At 42.8% G+C, this 23055-nt stretch overlaps 1 protein-coding gene across 1 annotated transcript; it reads left to right on the plus strand.

The window, feature by feature from the left end:
* The first annotated feature begins 237 nt into the window (after positions 1-237).
* Positions 238-18334, plus strand: FAF2 (Fas associated factor family member 2). Its single transcript, XM_079968355.1, has 11 exons — positions 238-381; positions 8958-9026; positions 9649-9783; positions 10734-10810; positions 11352-11490; positions 11997-12082; positions 12174-12265; positions 14095-14272; positions 15095-15266; positions 16645-16788; positions 17548-18334. The coding sequence occupies exons 1-11, from the start codon at positions 319-321 to the stop codon at positions 17728-17730; spliced, it is 1338 nt and encodes a 445-aa protein (XP_079824481.1). The 5' UTR covers positions 238-318; the 3' UTR covers positions 17731-18334.
* The last annotated feature ends 4721 nt before the right edge of the window (positions 18335-23055 follow it).

The following is a 23055-nucleotide window of genomic DNA, read 5'->3' on the forward strand; positions in this document are numbered from 1 at the left end:
CCTTTATTGCTGGGTGAGAAGGCTGCTGAAAGTTAGATTTCTCCAAAGTTTGGCAACTATTAACTTTTGTTACTAGTTTCCTCTCAGAGGAAACAACAACAAAAAAAGCCAACGAACCACGCAGCACCAAGAAGGAGCGGAAAATTCTGCATTATAACTCCCCTCCCCCAATCCCTGTGAGCTTCCACTAGCTACTCTAGACCCCTCTGTTTATTTTATTGTTTGCGACGGCGGCGCGCGCGGAACGCGGTCGGAAGTTTCGAATTGTCACGTCACTTCCGCGGAGTGACGCAACTGCAGGTCAGAGGCAGCAGCAAAATGGCGGCTCCGGAGGAGCGGGAGCTGTCGGCGGAACAGACCGAGAAGCTGCTCCAGTTCCAGGTGCTGGACGTGGGCGCGGCCGGCGGAGGGGGGCGCGGCGGGCTGAGCCAGGCCGGCCGCCTGGGCGGGAGGCTGGGCCCCCTCTCCGCCCTCGCGTGGGTTCCCGGCGCGCCGGGCGGCCAAGTGGAGCGGGCGGCGCCGGGGGTTGGGGGGCGGAGGAGAGCAGGCTGGCCGGCCTGAGGTTTCTGCTGGGTGGGGGGCGGCGGAGGGGGCGCTCGGCGGAAGCGGCCTCGGCCTAACCATCGGTGGCCTGATGGCTGCCAGCCTAGGGAGGCCGCCGCCTGGACCTGCCTCCCACCCCCGTGCAACGCGGGTATGGCCGCGGGGTGGGAACCAGCAACGTATAGTCCGTGGGGTCGGCCTGCGAGCAGTTAAGCTTGCTTCGCTGTTTTGTGCTCTTCCGCAGCGTACCATTTAAATAAATAATCACCCGCAGATATTATGCGTTGTGATGGTTAAGAGCAACAAACAGGAAATGAGTCAGTACACCTGTATGGGGGAGGGACATCCCGGTTGCTAAACTGATTATTAAAAAGGAGCTCCCCCCCCCCGCTTTTTTATTTTTAAAGGTTGCTCTAAGAGGCGAGGAGAATCCCAATTACAAGCTCCTATAGCGCCCAGTCGAGCATATTTTCTTGGAAGTAAATTCCACCAAGTCCAGTAGTCTCCACTGCCAAGTATGAGTGCATAAGATTCTGCCCTGTCTTTAGAACACGGAGCAACATTTGCAATTCTTTGTAATTGTTTTCAAAAGAGATTGTTTCCTCCCTCTTCCTGCACTTTAGTATTCCATAGAGAGCCTTAAACTGTCTTGCACCACTTGGCATAAACAATTGAGAGAGTATATTTTGGACTTTCCTAAAAGTAGAAAGCATTTCCTAAAAGTATTTTTCATCTTTGTTGGAAGCTGCCCAGAGTGGCTGGGAAACCCAGCCAGATGGGCGGGGTACAAATAATAAATTACTACTACTACTACTACTACTATTATTATTATTATTATTATTATTACTACTACTACTATGTTGGGGATTCATTCCCATGATGGCTTCTAACTTAAACTGTGGTATTTCTTCACACAAGTGGCCTTCTGTTTAGCCAGGGTTGAATGCTTTGATTGGCATTTTGCTCTTTTTAAGTCATGGGCAAGACTGCCTCCCGCACCTTTCAGTTTCTATTAACATTATAACCTTCCATACATGACTGTAGTGGAGAATGCTAGTACTGCTCTGACATTTTTAGCATGGTTGCAACTTTCTCTCACTGCTGACAGAAGTGGGAGGTTCCAGTAAGAATTATTGACGGTGAGTTGAGCATTTCATAAAAAATCCACACACTGTTGTAGGGGAGCTGGATGGAGATGGGGCTGAGGAAGAACAGCAACTACTCTGTCTCCCCTTCCCCCAAAGGTCCAATTTTCTCTTGTTGTACCTATATTTGACATTTCTTTGTCAGGGGTCTTAGTCAATTCTTGTCTTCTGGAGGAGGGTTGGTTTTTTTGTCTTTGCCTTTTGGGAGAGCACATTGGGGTGAAAGCACTCCCTTTATTGTTTTGAATAATCACAATATATTAACAATTAAATCAAAATGTAATGTTCACTATTTCTTAAATGTACTAACTGCAAGTCTAAAGTACCTATCCCATACACAGCAGTACTCTTCAAACACCCCTCATTCTTCTAAGTTTCCAATCCTTCTTTTCTCTTTGCTTCTAAAGCTGCTAAATTACCTTAGTTGTACTACTTTGAAGAGATTATTCAGTTTAAGCCATATTCGGGCATTTGATAAATGCCACATACTTTGCAGTGTGTGTTTGTTGCATTTTGAAATGCCAATTGGTAGGTGGCGGCACTTGGAGCCATAGTTGCCTTTGACTGGACTTAATGGTCCAGGTGTCATAGAATCATAGAGTTGGAAGAGACCACAAGGGCCATCGAGTCCAACCGCCTGCCAAGCAGGAAACACCATCACAGCACTCCTGACATATGGTTGTCAAGCCTCTGCTTAAAAGGTAAAGGTACCCCTGTCCGTACGGGCCAGTCTTGACAGACTCTGGGGTTGTGCGCCTATCTCACTTAAGAGGCCAGGGGCCAGCCCTGTCCGGAGACACTTCCGGGTCACGTGGCCAGCGTGACATCGCTGCTCTGGCGAGCCAGAGCCGCACACGGAAACGCCGTTTACCTTCCCGCTGGTAAGCGGTCCCTATTTATCTACTTGCACCCGGAGGTGCTTTCGAACTGCTAGGTTGGCAGGCGCTGGGACCGAGCAGCGGGAGCGCACCCTGCCGCAGGGATTCGAACCGCCGACCTTTTGATCGGCAAGCCCTAGGCGCTGAGGCTTTAACCCACAGCGCCACCTGCGTCCCCAAGCCTCTGCTTAAAGACCTCCAAAGAAGGAGACTCCACCACGCTCCTTGGCAGCAAATTCCACTGTCGAACAGCTCTTACTGTCAGGAAGTTCTTCCTAATGTTTAGGTGGAATCTTCTTTCTTGTAGTTTGGAACCATTGCTCCGTGTCCGCTTCTCTGGAGCAGCAGAAAACAACCTTTCTCCCTCCTCTATGTGACATCCTTTTATATATTTGAACATGGCTATCATATCACCCCTTAAAGGTGTCCTTTACCTCACCTTATCTTTACCTCACCATTGATGTGAGGCAGACACCACTGTACTTCACTTTTTTGAGCAAAAAAAGTGAGGCAGTTTGGGGTGGAGGGATATAGTACTGGGCCAGTGGCTCTTGTGGCTCTGTTCTTGCTTGTCTGAAATAAAGAGATGGACGGAGAACTGAAAATAGTGCTATTATATTAACACTCACTCGGCCCAGAAAAAAAATGATACTATGACATTATAATAGGAAATTTATAATAGGCAAGTAGGTGCAGTTTGTTGTTCAGCTGCTCACCTAGAACAAATGCTGAGCAGGTGACTGTACTGCTGATCTGGTGTATATTGAAACTATCTACATACATTTGAAATGATGGGAATTTCGAAAATATATGGTTTTGTTAAGACTTCTTTTAGAAACATAAATTGGCTATAATGGGGAGAAGAGAGTGACCATATATGCATTTAGTCTAAAGTAATGTATTTCCAGACCTTCCTTCAAAAATATTTTACAACACAACAGGCGTGGTAAACCTTGAGCCCAGGAGATAAATGTGGCCTATCTGATTTCTAGGCCTGCCTAGGCCCTACTCCACACTGGCTCTGCTCCCTCCTCAAGTGCTTTTGTCTGGCTAGAATGTGTCCTAAGAATGTCTCTTGGTTGCCCAGATGGAGGTGTGTAGAAACTTCAGGTTTTTTACTTGTGAAATCAGATTCACATCTGCTGCCCTGCAGACGTTTGTTCTGGGCCCTGCCCATCACTGTCATGCAACCTCTGGAAAGCTGCCCCTGAGGGAGTGTGGCCCTTGGGCTGAGAAGATTCTGCACCCTGTATTACAGAGTCTGCATATCACTGTTATAAGGCTCAGTTTCATGCATAGGTACAGTGTTCCAGATAAATGGAATTTTATTTTCTTTGTACATCCTATGTAGATGCTATTCTTGTCTCTGTGTATTTCCCTCATTGTTTAGAATGGAAGTGGCCAGCTATGAACCAAACAAGTGTTGGATGGTGACTTGAAAAATATGTAAAACAATACTTAATTAGCTACTATTAAAGTAGAAATTTGGGGAGAACGCTGAGAGGTTTATTTTTTCTTGAATTTTATTTGAATTAAAGGGCTGACAACATTTTCTGTCAAGTCCGGTGTCCCACGATGTGGGTGGAGAGAATGAGGCCCACATCTGTGCCTTTCAAAGTGAAAGTACAGACTGGGTCAGCTGTTGGCTAGTCTGATCTGTACCTTCAAAGGTATCCGTCAGTCAAGAGACTGTCCAGCACTGGATTGCCTCCTACCTATGGAGGTGTTGATTGGACTGGCTGACAGCTAGCCATGTATGTATGGTCTGTAGGTTCACCACAAAATTAAAGGATTTGGTGCCCATGGTAATAAGTGCTCTTACTAATAACTGAGAATTAAAACTTGGAACTTTATTGATAATACCATTGTATATCCCACCTGTAACTTAAAGTGAACCTGCAGCTGGTATCCAGAAAAACAACTTCCTTAAATTAACTGAGAAACTTTACCAAATTGTATCTGTCATCTATATCATGTTCAGTCTTTGATTGCTGCACTTGTACAAGAACAAATTCTTAGCCTGGCAAAGGCTTTTGTTCTGTTAGAGTCAGGTGCTCCTCACCTTGGAAACATAATTCTCTGGAATTTGGCAATAGTTTGGGAGTTAACAGCAGAGCTAGTTACAGGCTTCTTGGAAATGTTTCACTTGTATGACATAGAGCAAAACCAGACGTGATGTTAAATGTATGAATGCATTTAGCATGTGTAAGTTTTTACTAAATACCAGTTGCAAGCCTGGTCAGGTTTGGGTCCATGGCATATGGGGAAGGTAGGGGAAGACGGACTTGTGGGATTTTCTGTCTCTAATGCTAAAATAACTTGACTGACCTTCGCTTTGCACTGAACCACGTTGGATCAGGTAGTTCAGTGCCACTAGCTGCTTTTTGTCTATTGTGGGTCCACTCTCCTTTCTGCTTGGCTCAGTGTGTCTGTCTAAGCACCTTCTGAATTGCACCTCAAAGCAGTAAATACTCTTGTGTTAGAAATATACATACAAAGGTATTTATTTATTCATCATCTTTATTAGTAAAATCACTTGTTGGACATTTAACCAGAAAAACCCATCGGAATGAATGGTACAGTTGACCAGAAGGGGCATATTCTACTGCGATGTTAAACATTTTCATTTACTGCAAAGCTAAAATGAACAAAAAGCATTATTTCAGGCAATTAAAATGCCTTTTTCTCTGTCCTTTGAAAATAGCTGGTGATATGCCAGTTATTTTCCATGGCTTCTGTGAAGGGGGTCCTGCTGTATGTATGCAAGAGGCCCTTCAAGTCACCGGTGGATAGGCGAAATTGATGACTGGAATCTCAGATGAGAATGCACCCATCAGATTTAGTGATCTGATCTTATAGCCATCTTTAAGCCATGGAATATATTTGCAGGAGTTAGCTGATACAGAATTGTTTCGGATTGCATCTTTACAAACAGTAGTGTGGGAAATGTTCCAGTGCTTCATAAATGTTGTGCAGTTCCATGGTTATAACACTGAAGAGGGCTTCTGGTTCCACTCTGCCTTAATAGAGGCAGCCCCCATGACAATGGGAGATCATAGGCAAAGGAAAAACAAGGATGATTGAGGGTAAATCATCCTTGCAAATTCCCCCCAGAATTTGTCTGGGTACCTGGCTCTCACTCTGGCATGGAATGTGGGAGGTGCAAAAGCACTTTGTCTGCTGAAAACCCTCCAATGCTGCCATTAAGAAGCAGAGGTTCTGTTAATTAGAGCTTAATTGGTCTAAAATACAGGTGCATGCTAGAAGAGATGAGATCACAAACTGCAGAACAAACCAACTGCAAGGACTTTAAGGTTTGAATTTGAGATAAGACTTCATCTGATGCAAAAGACGGTGGGTGGGGAACCTACAGTTTCTTTATTTAAAGTTTTCTTCTCTACAGTTACGATTCAGCAACCTTCCCCTGAATGTTGGTTCAAATTATATTTGTGCAAGTGATGATGGAAGAAATTGGATTATAAATATGGTATATAACATCAAATGGAACTGTGTGTAAAAAAAAAGGAAAAAGGGAGGGAAGCTCTATTTTGCAACAAGTTTACGATGGAAACTTAGAGCTGACTCTTCCCCATCCGTTATTAACTACGAAGTGAACTGAATAACGCTAAGAGGACTTGGAATTTAATTTAATTGGAAGGATAACTGGCCATATATTTTCTGCTGGAAGAAAGGATGAAAGGAGTTTGTGAGCTGATAAGGTTCCATGTTGAGTCATCTGCAGTTTGTCAGACCTCTCTTCTTCCCGGGCTGAGAAGAAAAATGGTGAAAACAGTTTATTTACTGGGACAGAGCAACTTTTGCAGCTGTTGTTAAAGTTCTCAGTGCAAAACAATAAAGCATGGGACAGAGCGATGGAGAAATTTCTGGAACAACAATGGCATATCAGCTCTACCCTAGGCATGATGCATTACAGCAACAAGTGGGGTGGGGGGGAGACATAACATCTTACAAGGACAAGAAGAAATGCTACAGACAGAATAATTGCTACACACGGGAAGAACAAGGATATAGTTTGAGTTCCTCACTTGAAGCTTTATAAATCATTTAATGTGTCAATACGAATAGAAGTTACTAATATTGCAGTTGTTGTATAAGGGATTATTATTATTATTATTATTATTATTATTATTATTATTATTATTACCGGAATGTAATTGAAACTAGTTAGACTTTAGAACGCAGAATTAAAGAAAATCATCAAATCTAGTATGCAGGGGGGCCACTTTAAATAAATTATATAATTCTGTATTTGCATGATTGGTATTAATAATTGTATTATAAATTGATATTGTTATAATGAGGCTATTATTGGACTGTAATTTAAAACTAATAAAAATAGTATTTTAAAAAAAACACTGAAGAGAACAGCATTAGCAGTTAGTTTTGTGCCTGTTTTTCATTCTGACCTTAAGTAAAGTAGTTACAGATAACTGTGAAAAATGTTATACACACAGACACATTAGTACAAAAGCTGAGATTCTCAGAATGCCAAATTTGGCAGAAGATATACCAGGTTTGACACTTGCATGGCAATCCAGTAGACATGGAAACATGTAGGCTGTTGTCCCCATCTGTTGTAATGGTGGCTCTGAGGAAGAAAGCTTACAAGACACGACAACTGCATTATGTTACACCTATAGGAAGAAAAGAGGGTTTTAAAGAGGGATTCTTGCTAAATTGTGTATAGTTTGAAATGCCCAACCCCCCTATTGAGACCTGTATGAAAACACTGTTGTGTAGAGTTTGTTTTGTCACATAAAGCTGCTACAGTCCTTTACATACTTTTGAACAGAGAAAATTCTGGCATCCAATTTTACTGCATATTGCAGCAGTTCTAGCTGTATCAGAGTGCAAATGAGCTTTTGAACTTTGTAGATTGGTAAGCAGTACCATTTTAAGCACACTGAAAAGGTCAACTGTCAGTTTAGCAATGTGAAGAAGCAGTAAGTGCACATGCCCATTCAGGAATATGTTTCAGAAAGGCATTTAAATTAGTTGAATTTTTAGGGAATGAGCATTGTAAATCCTGTTCCGAAGCTTATTTGTGAGACTTGCTCTGTCAGTGTTGTGAGAGGAAGAATTACGCTCTTCTAAGTATTATGCTGTGGGACGCAGGTGGCGCTGTGGGTTAAAGCCTCAGCGCCTAGGGCTTGCCGATCGAAAGGTCGGCGGTTCGAATCCCTGCGGCAGGGTGCGCTCCCGCTGCTCGGTCCCAGCGCCTGCCAACCTAGCAGTTCGAAAGCACCTCCGGGTGCAAGTAGATAAATAGGGACCACTTACCGGCGGGAAGGTAAACCAGAGCAGCGATGTCACGCTGGCCACGTGACCCGGAAGTGTCTCCGGACAGCGCTGGCCCCCGGCCTCTTAAGTGAGATGGGCGCACAACCCCAGAGTCTGTCAAGACTGGCCCGTACGGGCAGGGGTACCTTTACCTTTACCTTTACCTTAAGTATTATGCTGCTAACTAGGAATGTTATAAGAAATTATCTCTGAAGAACTAATTGGACAATAATTCACTGCTTTGCAGAGCAAAGCTTGTTACCTCACATGTCCAGCACAATTGAAGGTTGAGCAAAGATGAAACAAGACCAGGAATACCAGCCTAGCTAGCTGAGTGGAATGCTACAGCCTGAGGGCTTCTGTTGAATTATTTCTGTGTGCCTGAATGCATTCTGTTAGTGCAGTGTGGCATTACATATAGTGGCAATATATCCTTGGTTGAAAGCATACCTACTGTTATTCTGATGATAAATGTAGGAACTCACGTCTGCAAAGAGCAGATTGGAGATGAATCACAATTTGGACAGAGAATGCTAATAAATTAAAAGCTCAAAATAAACTGGAAAAAGAAGTGCTAATGAAAAGCAGTAAAGTGTTTAATCACAGTGCTGTAACTCTAGTAGGACTGTTCTTTAGAAATAAGAGAGCTCAGAGAGGTGAAGGAGAAATCAGAATAATTTTATTCTATTGATGGATTGCACTTATATCCCACCTTTATCTCCAATGAGTTTGAGGTGGCCTACATGGCTCTCCCCTCCGTTATTTAATCCCCGCAACAACCCGGTGAGGTTGTTTATGCTGAGAGGCAGTGACTAGCTCAGGGTCACCCAGTGAGCTTTGTGGCCGAGTTGGAATTTGAATCTTGGTTTCTCAGGTTCTAGTGTGACCAATTGTCTTGTGGAAAGAGAATCTCAAGACTCACAAAGTTTGATGTTTGCTCCTTTTGTGAGGCAGTTTGTTTACAAATGCCTTGTTGATTCTGATTTCCGAATGGAAGCGGCTTAAATGAGAAACAAAATAAAATTTGATTCGAGGATTGTATTGTTTATTGTTTTGACTTAAGTTCTTCCACCCCATTTCTTGCCCCCAGGACCTGACTGGCATAGAGTCCATGGACCAGTGCCGTCATACACTGGAACAACACAACTGGAACATAGAGGTACTGTCTCACTTGGGGCTTGCTTGCTTGTTGCACTTGTTGCTTACCAACAGTAGATGGTATCCAGTGCTTTTTCTCCTCTGACAAAAGGCTCTTTGATCCAATATGCTTCTGTGGCACTTCCCACTATCCCTCTGGAGCAGGGGTGTGGGTGGTTGGGGAAGGTGGATATACAAAAGTTCCTTCCCCATTCAACTAATGGAAGCCTCTGGTCCAGTACTATGAGCCTCTGAAGTCAGGCCAAAGTCAGAGCCACCCCTGAAAAGACCCCTTCTTTTGTTACCATCCTCTGCACCACCCTTGCAGAGGGCATACAAAGACTTTGGATGAACAATGGGGATCCAGATTCTGCACACACACAAATCAAATTCTGCAGCCTCTACTGATATTGATTATATAAAATTAGCATTTTCCCTAATTTGAATAAATCCGTATTTTTATTTTTTGCTCTGTGGAATTCTTATGACCAGGGGATGATGCAAAGAGCTCAGCAAAGCTGTATTCCTGACTACAGTATTAGATATCTTAGTCATCCTTTTATTTTTTGTCTATATACTTTCTAAAAGAATTTTCTGTGCGATAGGTAAAATATGCTAACCAGTCCTTGTTACTCCCTCCATAGGCAGCTGTTCAGGACCGATTGAATGAGCAAGAGGGTGTCCCAAGTGTCTTCAATCCACCACCTTCTAGACCGCTACAGGTCAACACTGCTGACCACAGGATCTACAGCTATGTTGTTTCAAGGCCACAACCAAGGGCAAGTTCTATAACTGAGATTAGCTTAACTAGGGAAGCATTTGTTCTCTGTGGTCAGTTCTATGAAACAATAAAGCACCTACAGTGGTACCTCTGGATGCAAACGGGATCCGTTCCAGAGCCTTGTTCACATCCAGAGCAGAACACAACCTGCATCTGCACATCTGCGGGTTGCGATTCGCCGCTTCTGCGCATGAGCGTGACGTCATTTTGAGCGTCTGCGCATGCACGAGCGGCAAAACCCAGAAGTAACCCATTCCGTTACTTCCGGGTCAGCGCAGGACGCAACCTGAAAACGCTCAACCTGAAGCATCTTTAACCCGAGGTATGACCTGCAGGTTTTCTTGGTAATGGAGAGCACAGATGTTACCTTGAATGGGGACTTCTTTTCTATAAGAGGCTGTGTGGTTACTTTTGTTGTCCTTTTGTAAAAACAAAAAGCAGAACAGCAAAGGAAAATGATACTTAAAAGCCAAACATTTGGTATTTATTTCAATATGCCTCAAGCTGGGGTGAGGGGTGGGGGAAAGGAATAGAAAAACACTTGTTGCTGATGAGAACCAACATCTAGGAATTGTATCTCTGAGGTTAAATAGCAAGACATCAGTTTCCAAACGTGTGCTAAAATATTTCATTAACATAGCTGCTTCAAGATAAAATAAATTTAAGCTGGTACAGTGTTACCTCGGTTTACAAATTTAATCCGTTCCTGAAATCCATTCTTAAATCAAGGCATGCTTTCCCTAATGAGGCCTCCTGCCGCCGGTGCCCTTCCACCGTTCGGCTTTTGTTCATAGACCAAGCTAAAGTTCGCAAACCGGAACACTACTTCTGGTTTTGTGGAGTTCATAAACCGAATAGTTCATAAACAGAGCTGTTCGTAAACCAAGGTACCACTGTACTTCAAAGGAATGCCGTGATAAGGACCTAACTTTCTCTTTGTCATTTCAGGGCTTGTTAGGTTGGGGTTACTATTTGATAATGCTTCCATTCCGATTTACATATTACACATTACTCGATATATTTAGGTAAGTGCACACCTGTTTATGTTTGCCTATTGAGTTTATTGAGTTTGCATGTTGAGTTTATTGCTTTATTCTGAAGTTTGCCACTACTCCTTAGTTAAGGTAATATTCTATGGCAGATGTGGGCAGGAGACTAGATACTGGTTTACTTGTAGATTAGTGGCCAGTTTCTGAAGGCCCACTTTGTAGTTCTCAGGCATTGATTAAGTCATTTATTTGTTTCTAGTCATTAGATGATTGCAAAACAAAGTTTAGCAATATAAAATAAAGACAAGTTAGCACTGGAAATCTTGCAAACTTGCTGGGCTCTGGAAATCTTGGTATGGTCTAACAATGATTCTAAACAAAGGTGTTTACTTGGAATATCACAACAATTGTGGCATGGTTGATTTTTGTTAAGAAATCTTTAATATGGGTTTTTGTGTTGTAAATACGGGTGATAGAAACATAAATAAACAAATGTAAAACTGAAATCATCCCACTCATATTCTGAAGGTGCTAGAATAACCAGTAGCTGATATTTCAATTTTATACTCTTTCCTAGGTTTGCTTTGCGTTTCATACGCCCTGATCCTCGCAGTCGGGTCACTGACCCTGTTGGTGATATTGTTTCATTTATTCATATGTTTGAAGAAAAATTTGGAAGAATACATCCTGTTTTCTACCAGGGAACATACAGTCAGGTTGGTACAAGAGATGTCAAAGAGTTACGTGGTGTTGTCCTGTCTCGAAGTGGAGATTCTTGGAAGAATAATCTTGAGTTATCCCTTGAGGCAAAATGTTGTAGACATATATTGTAGGTAATATAAAATAGTAACCTGAGATATTTAATTGGAAGTTATGTTTTGTTAACTGTTGCCTATGTTACAATGTATTGGAAAAAGAATCACTCTGCTAATACAGTAACTTCAGTTTTTCAATGCGTGGTTCTAGTAGTGCTAATAATAGAACAGTCTGCCTTGGGTGAAGACCATATCAAAGACTCACTACTTGGTCTAGCACAGCCACAGTGCTCCTTATCCAGTGAGGAAGGTTTGCTGTGCATGATTTGGCAAAAAAATTAGCACTGTTATAGTCTTTGTGTACATGCTATGATCTGATGACCTGACACTACTTTTTTCACTTGAGCACAGTGTCAAATTGTCCAGATTTCATCTCTTTAAAACATCCTTATGTTTCTTCTCTCAAGGCACTGAATGATGCAAAGAGGGAGCTACGCTTCCTCCTTGTTTACCTTCATGGTGATGACCATCAAGACACTGATGAATTCTGTCGGTAGGTTACTTCATATTTTTTTTATTATAAATGGTGGTGTGAGTTCTGGGTGTGGTTTCACGTGAGTTAATCTTTTATCCTTTCCAAACAGCAACACCCTTTGTGCACCTGAAGTGATCGCCCTCATAAATACAAGGATGCTTTTCTGGGCTTGTTCCACAAATAAACCAGAAGGATATAGAGGTACGTGTTTTGATTACAACTCTGCCTTAATGTAACATTTTATAAACACTTGCAGCCCAGTCCTAAGCATGTTTACTTAGAGTTACGGCCCACTCTAATCAGTGGTGCTTCCTCTAGAGTAAGTATGCATTGGATTGCAGCCTTGAACTGTAATCTTATATAAAGAAGTGCTTTTGAACTGGTGGGATATAGTCAAGCAAATGTGTTTAGGATCAGGCTGTCAAAATAAGCTGTTGTGTCTGTTTTGTATTTTATTCTCCCCCCTTTTACTATATGGGAAACAAACCATTACATGAAACAGCTAGGAGGGATTTGCGGGTGCCAGTCATTGATATGCTGGAGCCACCCAACTCTAAAGTGCTCACATGTGAGTTGCATGTCACTCACATGTTGAAACAGGAGCAGGGCCACATTGTGGGATCTGCCCCCAAAGTTGCATTCCTAGACACTCAACATCTTCAGTGTCTGTACAGAGAGTGGAAGAGGAGCCTTTGCGTTAGAAAAGATGGAAGTGCTGTTGCTTATTAGGAAATGAGTGTTGATTATGGAATAGAAATACAGCCCGTCTGAGGCACTCCCATTGAAGAATTGGATTTGTGGCATGGGGTGTGGTGCTGGATGCTCAGGTGGCAGTTGTGGCCAGGAATGCTTAAATGGATTAGCCTGATGTTGCAGCTATGCTTGTTTTGGAGAAAGCTGATCTGGCTACTTCACACACAGGATTTAGTCATAGGGAGTTTGGATTACTCCAGCATACTACCCTTGGAGTTGCCTTTGCTGAGTGCTCAGAAACAACAGCAGAATGCTTTAGTGCATAGTGTTAACTGAGGCAAGTGACTGAAACCATGGGGCTTGCATTTGGCATCAAATTTAAAAGGTGCAGATACAAGCTCCACATGCCAAGCAACCAGAAATGCATTTTAAGCCTCAGGATTCTTCCTTTGCACCCATCTGCTTCCCGGTGCCGTATATATGTAATCAGGTATGGGGCAGGTGGGCATGCCTTGAAGAAAATGGCCTCATGTGCCAAATTAGGACCCCTACTATCCCCAATTGGGTCTGTAAGCTGGAGGTCCCCTGCCACTGTTACATTAACTTTGTGTCTTAGTTTAATGAGAAACTGGACAGGTAACATGCCATGGTGTGTGGAGGTTCATGGGCAGAAAACTGTTGAATTCTAATTATTCAGTCTGATTTCCCCAATGTCTGTTTGAGATGACTCCCTCCTCCCTGCTTGTGAATGCGTTTTCATTTACTAAAGTCAGAACTATTGAGACCATTGCCTTAAGGTTCTGAAGGCTGCCCTGAATTATGATCGCTTTCTCTAATATTTTCTCTAGTGCCTCCTTCCTGAATTTTGAAAAGGTTTCCTTTTGTCTGATGCTGCTGATCATTAAAAACATGGGTTTTCTAGGAAGGCTGTGTATATGCCTTTGATACCAGATCTCCAGTGTGAATTTGCTGTTGGACTAGAACCCCAAATGTCAAGAACTGAAGGCCACTTTCTCTTAAAAGTGCAGAAGAACTGTAGAAGCTGAAAGTTGGAATAGTCTTCATGTTGCATTAGGGAGAGGACTACAGCTCAGTGGCAGAGCACATGACTTCCCTCTGGAAGGTCCCAAGTTGAATCCCTGATGCCTGGATACACAAAGATCTATGATAGCAGGGCTTAGAAAGACAATTCACAAAACCATAGAATGTCACTTCCAGAGTAGACAATAGTGGGCTAGATAAATTGTATGATGGAGTTTAATGCAGCTTCATCTCTTTGTAAATGCCCTATATGCTAAGATTGCAAATGCTGACCATATTGTATGCATTTGTCTTAGTGTCACAGGCTTTGCGTGAGAACACCTACCCATTCCTGGCAATGATCATGCTGAAAGATCGTAGAATGACCGTAGTTGGTAGGTTAGAAGGACTCATCCAACCTGATGACCTCATTAACCAGCTGACATTCATCATGGATGCCAACCAGACATACTTGGTATCTGAGCGCCTGGAAAGGTACTAGGTCAAAAACAAGAGATGCCATCTCCACTCTCCACCTTACAGTGCTTCATTAAATCTGTGATTACCTTTTCTGTGGGAAAACTACCAACTGCTCAACCTGACTTAATTATCTGAGCATAGAGTAAAAGACAAGAAAAATATATATCCCGTAAACTGCAGCTATCTGTTTAATTATATGACTCGTGTTCATATATGTTGCTGGCAGATTGCTAATGTAGGATATAACAGATTGAGAGAGTTTGCGGGCTTTCAACAATAGTGTCTTAGTGTTGGATGGGAAGAGATTGCCTCTAGTTCTTAACTCTAGTTGGCACACCAGGTTGCTTTGTCACTAAGAAGAAGTGGACTGCTGATGCTGTTCACAGGGAGAGAAGGCTGTCTTCTTAGAGATACTAGCCGTGGGGTATTTTTTCCAGATTCTTGCTTGCGTCTCAAAGCACCTTAAGATTCAAGCATCATAGGTCAGCATGGGCAAGGGCCCAGTAGAGGTCCACAAGTGGAGGCGCTTGCTGCTCTTTGCTGCTGCCCACCTACTTACTCCACTGAGCCAGCAAATGGAACAGAGGGAGAGGGCAAGCAAGAAACTGGTAGAAGCTGCTGCTACTACTTAGTATCAAGAAGGAAAAGGAGCAGCAGCAGCTGCTGTTCCCACATGCAAATAAGAAAATGCTGCTATGCCTAGTCGTAATGCAGAACCACTGGGACAACCCTCCTAGTTAGAAATACATCTTTCTCCTAGTAAAAATTTGAAATTTCTTCAGGCGTTGTAGCAGTTCTTGTCAGGTTGGCACTAATACATTTCCCCTTTTATCTTAGAGAAGAGAGAAACCAAACTCAGGTCCTTAGACAACAACAAGATGAGGCATACCTGGCTTCATTACGGGCTGATCAGGAGAAAGACCGCAAGAAAAAGGAAGAGCGGGAAAAGAAGAAGAGGAAGGAGGAGGAGGTGCAGCAGCAGAAGCTAGCAGAGGAGAGACGGCGGCGGGTGAGAATTGAATGTGTCAATAGCAGTGAATCACAGGTCTCAGGTGCAATTTTCATAATAAGAATAGATGCCTCAGCTATGAATGCAGGTGGGAATGACTGGCTCTTGTAGACGGCCTTATATTACTGCAAATTTAGTACTGGCACTTTGGAAATGGGAGCAGTTACTAGTTTGTGGAAGACCACTCCTAGTCGGTTAGTCTGCATTTCATAGTACAGTATGAGCCAGGATTCAGATCCTGTAAATTAATCCATTAAAATTCTGATCAGTGAACAGTAGTTTATTTTAGAGAATTCAGATCATGTCACACATAATGTTTCTCTCTCCCCCTGCCCCATTAATACAGTTTATTTATACAGTGGTACCTCGAGTTACAAATGCTGCAGGTTACAAACTCCGCTAACCTGGAAGAGTTACCTTGAGTTGAGAACTTTGCTCCAGGATGAGAACGGAAATCGTGTGCCAGTGGCACTGCGGCAGCAAGAGGCCCCATTAGCGAAAGCACGCCTCTAGTTAAGAACAGTTTCAGGTTAAGAATGGACCTTCGGAACGAATTAAGTTTGTAACTAGAAGTACCACTGTATTTATTTAAAAGTAGCACAGTTACTTGCAGAATAAAGCAACAATGTTTAGTTGCCAGATCCATTTACTAGTTTCCATTCTCTTGATGGTTATAATTCAGATCACTTTTTTGTGTGCCTGCATTAGAGTATGAGATTTCAAGTAAGTCTTCCTCTTCTAGAAGTTTCTAGAAGTTAACACATATTATTCTATTTGAAAGATAATTATTTTAGAATACGTGGAGAAACAAATGTTTTAATAGGAATAAACTTTGTGTAGAATTATCAGTTGAAGCTCATTACAGGCACCATTGGGTGGGAGGATGCCCTAAATTCGTATTTTCATAATCGACTTTCCATCATCCCAGGATGCAGTTCTTCACAATTCCCTTCCTTTGGACCAAGGCACCAGAAACAAGTGTACATACTACACATTCTCTGGAAGACTGATAAAGCTTTGGGTATAGCCTAGTTAGTGCCAACAGAGAGCATCACTTAGCAAGAGTTCCAGTGAGTGATTTCTTGAGTGAACGTTTTGACTCCAAATGAATGCAGTAACTGGCTGGGTTATTCCTACTGATGAACACTCCACACATTCATGCAAACCTTATAAAGGCTCTTGCCAGAATTCTGCATATTGGAATATGACTTGGCAATCTAAATTTGAGGCCCATTTGAGATGAGGCGACAGTAACTATTGATATGCTTAGTTCCATTGACTGTTGCTCTGCTGATCTAGTGGCTACATCTTTATTTGTATTTTGTCACACTGTTGGGAGCTGCTGCCATTTCTTCACATTTCCATTTTATCCCTGAAGACTCTGCAGGAGGAGAAGGAACGGAAATCTGAATGCCTTCCACCAGAGCCGCATCCTGATGACCCAGAAAGTGTCAAGATCGTCTTCAAAATGCCCAATGACTCCAGGGTGGAGAGGCGATTCCATTTTACACAGTCTTTAGCAGTAAGGATGGGGCAAAATTTTGTGGCTGAGAATTATCTGAGAAGCAGAAATTGAGCTCTGAATCTGCTTTAGCAGCTGGCGATTCATACAGATAAAGGGGAGACCCAGTATGCAGAACTGAAGGAATGGTGGAGCTGGGCAATGCAGTAATATCCTTCCCATTTTTGCAAAGCCTCTTATCTTAACCTAACCAATGATCTACCCTTAAAGAAATAAACCCTGGGCTACTCACTTTGCTTTATAACTTATTAGGGACTCTAACCTGGATCTCCCACATGGAGACTAGGATGTCTCTCTGTTGCATCATGCAGGCTCTTAGGAAGGAGTGGGTTGAACCCCGAGTGTCCCTTCCATGAATATAAGGACTCCTTCAATTCATGCAAGACACTGGGATCCAATGGAGGCTCCTGCTGGAGGAAAGAGGGTGGAGATAGTTCGAGTTCCCCATTCCCCCTGTAGGCTCCAGCACCTTATCCCACACTGTTCCATCTCCTCCAAATTTCCTTCAGCATGAGTGTTCCATGAAAAGTTCTGCAGTAACAGTGGATATATGAGGAAACTTATTGCTCAAGTAACATTTTATATAAATTAGGTATGTTGTGATTGCATGGAGGCCTTCATCTAAGATGAAAAAATGGCCATCTTACTGGGTATTCTTTCCCTAAACACAGAAGAGTGTTGCAGTGTGAGGATCTGCTTTCTGCTCTCCGTTGCAAGGCATTTGGTCATTTGGTGAATAACTGCCTACTACCTCCTCAGGTGATCCATGACTTCCTATTCTCTTTGAAAGAGAGCCCGGAGAAGTTCCAGATTGAGGCCAACTTCCCTCGCCGTGTCCTGCCCTGCCTTCCGACAGAGGAGTGGCCCAACCCACCCACGCTGCAAGAAGCTGGACTCAGCCACACGGAAGTTCTCTTTGTGCAGGACCTCACGGACGATTGACATTTCCCCAAAATACAGAGATGGAAAGAGAAATTCCTACTATAATACAATATTTTTTTTAAAAGACTGCTGCGTACACATGAGGGATCAGAGACTCTGTGGCCTCGGCCAGCCACGCCGTATGTCTGCACTGGCGGGAGAAACTGCACACTCACGCACACGCAACCCCTTTTACATCCAGAGGGCCGATGGGAGGGGCCATGGTTTGCCCTCCCGAGAGAGGGGGAGAAACGGCAGCTCTCGGTAAATATTGCTTTTATTGGAAATAATATACCCCAACATTCTGACATTAGAACACCCGACGTTTTGCTGCTTGTGACAGCTAAAGGACACCGTACCTGTGGGCCAGGTTGTCTTCTGCCCAGGTAGGGGAGGGACGGGCAGAGGGTCTTTTCTTTCCTTCCAGCTTCTCACTCTGTATAAATCTCTTAAATATTTCTTTTGCTTTGTAATGACCAAAGGAGAACGGGGGTAACAGTGGGTTTTGGTTTATTTTTTTGTTTTATAAGGAGCTGGTTGACATTCTTAACCACAGGGGTTCTTCTCCAGGGTTGTTAGCCTGCGTAGTGTAATAAACTCTGCCTCTAGTGTGCCTGTGCTAACACCTCTGACTGTCAAGTGTCTTACTGGCCCAGATGATGGCCTGACCTAACCTGTGCGCACACAGCTTTAGTAGCGAAATTCCCTTGGGTCATGTTGCAGCAGCAATTGGGGCTCGATACTGCCTTCCGCACAGCATCTTAGGCTTGCCTTGGCTCACTCTGGAGGAGTGTTTGTGACTGTGCCAGTGAGGGATATGTCTCTTGCAGTAGCCACATGAGGTAACTGCAGCAGTGATGGGAAGGCAGACACAAAAGTTGAGCTAACTTAAAGGACTGCAGACATTTTTGTTGAGCCAAGGTTGTCATTTTGTCAGTGTTAATGGGGATGGTATCTGCCTGCCTTGAGGACACTGCAAGTGTTAAACGATGAGCTGTGTGTTGCAGCTAGAGCCCACAGAGCTCTGAAAGGCAGCCTGCAGATTTTACAGATGCAGGCCTCTCTTAATAACTGCAGCTGTTGCCTGTATTAAGGCAGATTCAGTCCTGTTGCCCTTTAGTGCAATGGGATGTTCATGAGGTCAGGAAAGCTGCCTTCTGAAGTCTTTCCAGCTAACAAGGAGTCTCTCAGTTGTGTAATTTTCTTAGGCGTATGGAAGTTGAGAGCACAGACTTGCTCATGGAACTCGCTGGGCTCTTTTCTGTTTCCTTGTGATGGAGGAGCCTCCACTTGCTACTGTATATACTGCAGAAAATATTGCCTCCTGCGAATGAGCATCATTTCGAATCCGAGCTGGACTCATGAAATACAGTATTACTCTTATTTGCCAGACTTAGCTTCCCTTCTCTTTTTTTGATTGATTGGATCAGAAGCAGAAGAATACTAATTCTTCTGTCCTCCTTACTATATGAATCAAGAAAGCTAAGTAAGGATTATAAAAGGGAGATGAAAAGAACAGTCTTTCTGTGGGAATACAGGTTCAAGGTGAACCTTGTGTGTGCTCTGTTCTTACACATATTTTTTCATAGGTACTAATTCATCTGATGGTATTCCCTGCCTAAAGAATTCTCGCTACTCCCAAAAATTCAGATAATTTCTCAGCTTTTGGCTTTATGCCTTAAAGTAGTTAGCATGTGAAATTCTTGGATAGAACAGACTGAAGCATAGCCCTGGCCCTCTTCTCTAGAGCATCTGAATGCCTTTTGGGCCTTTATCATAAAGAGAAAGCACAGCAGTGAGTGTAGATTGATGCCATTTCTGTAGAAAGCAAAAACGTGAGAATACTTTCACACCCCATAATGAATGATGTGCATAACTCACCCCAACCCCTACTTTATTTGTGAATCTTGCAGTCGCTCAATTCATTTTAAACATGCTGCATTGCATAACTTAATACTAATTAGTTATCTTATTAGCAAAATTAGAGCATGAGCAAATATGATTTGGGGGAAAAGGCAAATCATCTGCCAGATGCTCTAGTGGGCACTAGTGTTAAAAGATGTGATTTGCACTGAAAATTTACAGCTTTTACACTAGTATTGCTTTTTTCCAAACTGGAATGAGTTAATAGTGCTGGAGTGAACGCAGGATGTAAAGGTTAGGTAGGTTCATTTTGGTTTGACCACTTGCTATTTTCTAACAGAAAGCTTCCAGCCCATACACACTCCAAGCAAAGGAAGAAAATCAAGTCACAGTTCAATAAAGACTCTTGCGATACAAGAGTTTTTTGAATGTGCGGATATGGGTGATCCAACAAGCATCGTATCACGTAAGCAAGTGTGACACAATGTAGGTGGGCAGGAGATGCAAATCCTACTGAGCTGGCAGTGGCCAACCAAGAAAGATCTTGGGAGTTAGAGTGAATGGCTTAATCAAAAATTTATCCAGTGGGCAGCAAATGCAAGAACTGCCACTGATGACCAATGCCCCATCTAGCCTTCTATCCTGCTCTTACAGTGGCCAATCAGATGCCTGTGGAGAAAACCATGAGCAGGACAAGAGCACACTCCCATCCTGCAGTTTCCAGCCAAAAGCATTAATGCCTCTGTCCATGGAGGCAGAACATCGCCATTGTTGCAAGCAGCCATTGATAGCTTAATCCATAATTTGTCTAAACCTTTCTTTAAAGCCATCCCAAGTTGCTGGCCATTCCTGCCTCCTGTGGGAGTAAGTTCCACAGTTTTAACTATGTGCAGTATAAGGAAACCCTTCTTTTATCCGTCCTGAATTTTCCAATATTCAGCTTCATTGAATGTCCACAAGTTCTAGTGTTATGACCAATGGAGAAAAAACATTTTCTCTAGCCACCACCTCCAGTTATTTGGAGTTTGAGTGAAACATGGAGAGTCCTTAATGTAGCATCTTTAGCTTTAAAAACAAACTGAATAGTAGCTCACCTTGTTGCACTCTGTTTCCCACAATGGCTAAGCAGACGTCTCCAGAAAGTCTACAAGGAGTCTCATGCTTTGAATCTGGAGGTCTCCAAAAGCAGTAATCACTACTTAACCACTGGTAGACCTCTCTGTGAATTTGTCCAAACATCAGTCATGCTTTTTAAAACAAAAAAACACACAAGTGCTAACCATGATATTTAACAAACCACTGACACACTGAAAGCAAATCTGCAAACTACCATGGGCATTGGAAAACACTTACTTTGTTTGCCGAGAGCAAGTTGCTCCAGGTATCACTGGTGGCAGAGTAGATAGTATATTTTTAAAATGCTAACATTCCACTTCTTAGCTTGTGCTTGGTTCCTTGTGTCACGGAGCTGCAGCAGATAGGAACCACAACCCACACATCATAGATGCTGCATTAGTTGAAAGCAAGGGGTGACACTCCCACATCAATCACCGAGAAGCTGGTGGGAATGCTAAACATGCTGCAACTTAAAAAGGTTGTGTCATTGTTCCATAACCAAAGTTAAGATGGATGCTGAAGTTAATGTTTCAGGGGCACAGTAACTTCTCTGAAGCTGGCGAGGGAAAATTCATGTGCCTTCACAGCACATTCACTTTTTTATATTTTACTGTGGCACTGATAAGAGCATAAAGCAAATTAATGCATATTTTCTTTACAGCATTTTATCCTTGTGACTACTTTTTGATAAGAATGTGAGCTGGGGTCTAGGCCATGGCTCTTTTGGATGTGAGAAACCGCATTTCAAACCATTGCTCCATTTTACGAAGTATCCCATCCTAACTCAGTTCAAAAATTGGGGGGTGGGGGGGTGAGGATGCCATTCGTCGCTCCTTGGAGGAGGGTCAGGATACCTCTAATACTAGTTTTAGAAGACAGACAACCACCACCTTCCTGAGAGCACTGCCTCCACCAAGAGAAGAGACTGGCCTGCCCTCGTTGGTATACATCATACATTTATTAGTGAATATCCCTCTCAAAATCAGCCACAACATTAAAAAAAATAATGATTGCACTACTTGGTCAAGCAGAACTAGCAACTTTCATTTTAAAAAAAGTACAAATCTGTTAAAAATTTCAATCAGTATAATACACATATATATAATACAACATACTAGTTATGTTAAATGCTAAAAACCAATATGATTCCAATGGAATGGAAAAAAAACAAACACTTTTTTAGAGATTTAAGAACCTTTTTTTCTTCTCTATATATTAGCCTTTTTTTCAAATACATACATGGGAAAAATGAGGTAACTGTAAAATGTGCAAGTAACAGAGCAAAAAAAAATTATATATATATATTTATAATATATATATAATATATATATATATATAAACTTTCTAACACAGAACAAATGCCCTGGTGCCCTACAGGGAGGCTCCTCTCCTTGTAGGGTGAAGCTGAGCTATCCCTCTGGAGGGCACGGGACTGGTAAAAAAGAACAGTAAACAGTCCACTATCCCACCACAGGAAATCATTGGTAAACAGTGGCATCTACAGCGCAATCAGCAATCACAAACATCCTAAATAAATGTTTTAGTAATTTTTTTGTTGTTTTTTGTTTTAAAATGATAATTTTTAGCTGCTCATTGGAATAAATTCTGCAGCACACGAGCTTGTGAGCTTTCGAGTCGCCACCAGAAGAACCGTAAGGCTTTTCTACCCTCCCCAACCCCAAGTCATCTTTCTGGGGGGCATGGGGGAAAAAAAACCCCGAGATAGCAGGCAGGGAGGAGAAGAGAGCGTTTTTAAAACAGATGGGCACCGGCACTATTCTGATTGGCTATAAATATAGAAACACCTGTGGTTTTTATATACAGTAAAGACCTTTGGTTATTTGTGTCGCGTGAAATAAGTTGTTATTGTTTTTCCTTCTTTAAAAAAGCTGTGAAACGAGGAGAAAGGCTGGGGCCGGGGCGGAGAGCGGAGGAGGTGGGTCTGACACAAGGCACTGGCTTGACATGTGAGGGAGAGGGGAGAACTGAGTGGTCACAGAAGGACAGGTACTCAAAAGGGGCTGCTGGTGTCTGTGCAGTTTATATGGCAAGTGGCCCATTCCTTTGTGTGCGCGCACGCAGGCGCATGGGCCAAGACCTGGCTTAGATGTCCGACTGTGGCTGTTCTAACCCTCTGGAAAAGTGGGCTGAGAAGGAAGAGATTTAAATTATTTGACCTGATCCAAATGACTTTGCCGTTTTAACCTGCATTATCAGCCAAAGTGCAAAGAAGGGGCTGAGCCAGGTGGGGACTTAAAAAAAACATTCAATTCATCACAAATTCGGGTGATTAAAAAGAAAGCTCCGGCCTGCCCAGAGCTCAACAGGTTCCTAACTGACTGATCTAGTTGCTCCTGCCAAAACAAG

This window comes from Podarcis cretensis, assembly GCF_951804945.1.
Source record: "Podarcis cretensis genome assembly, chromosome: 2".
Taxonomy (NCBI): domain Eukaryota; kingdom Metazoa; phylum Chordata; class Lepidosauria; order Squamata; family Lacertidae; genus Podarcis; species Podarcis cretensis.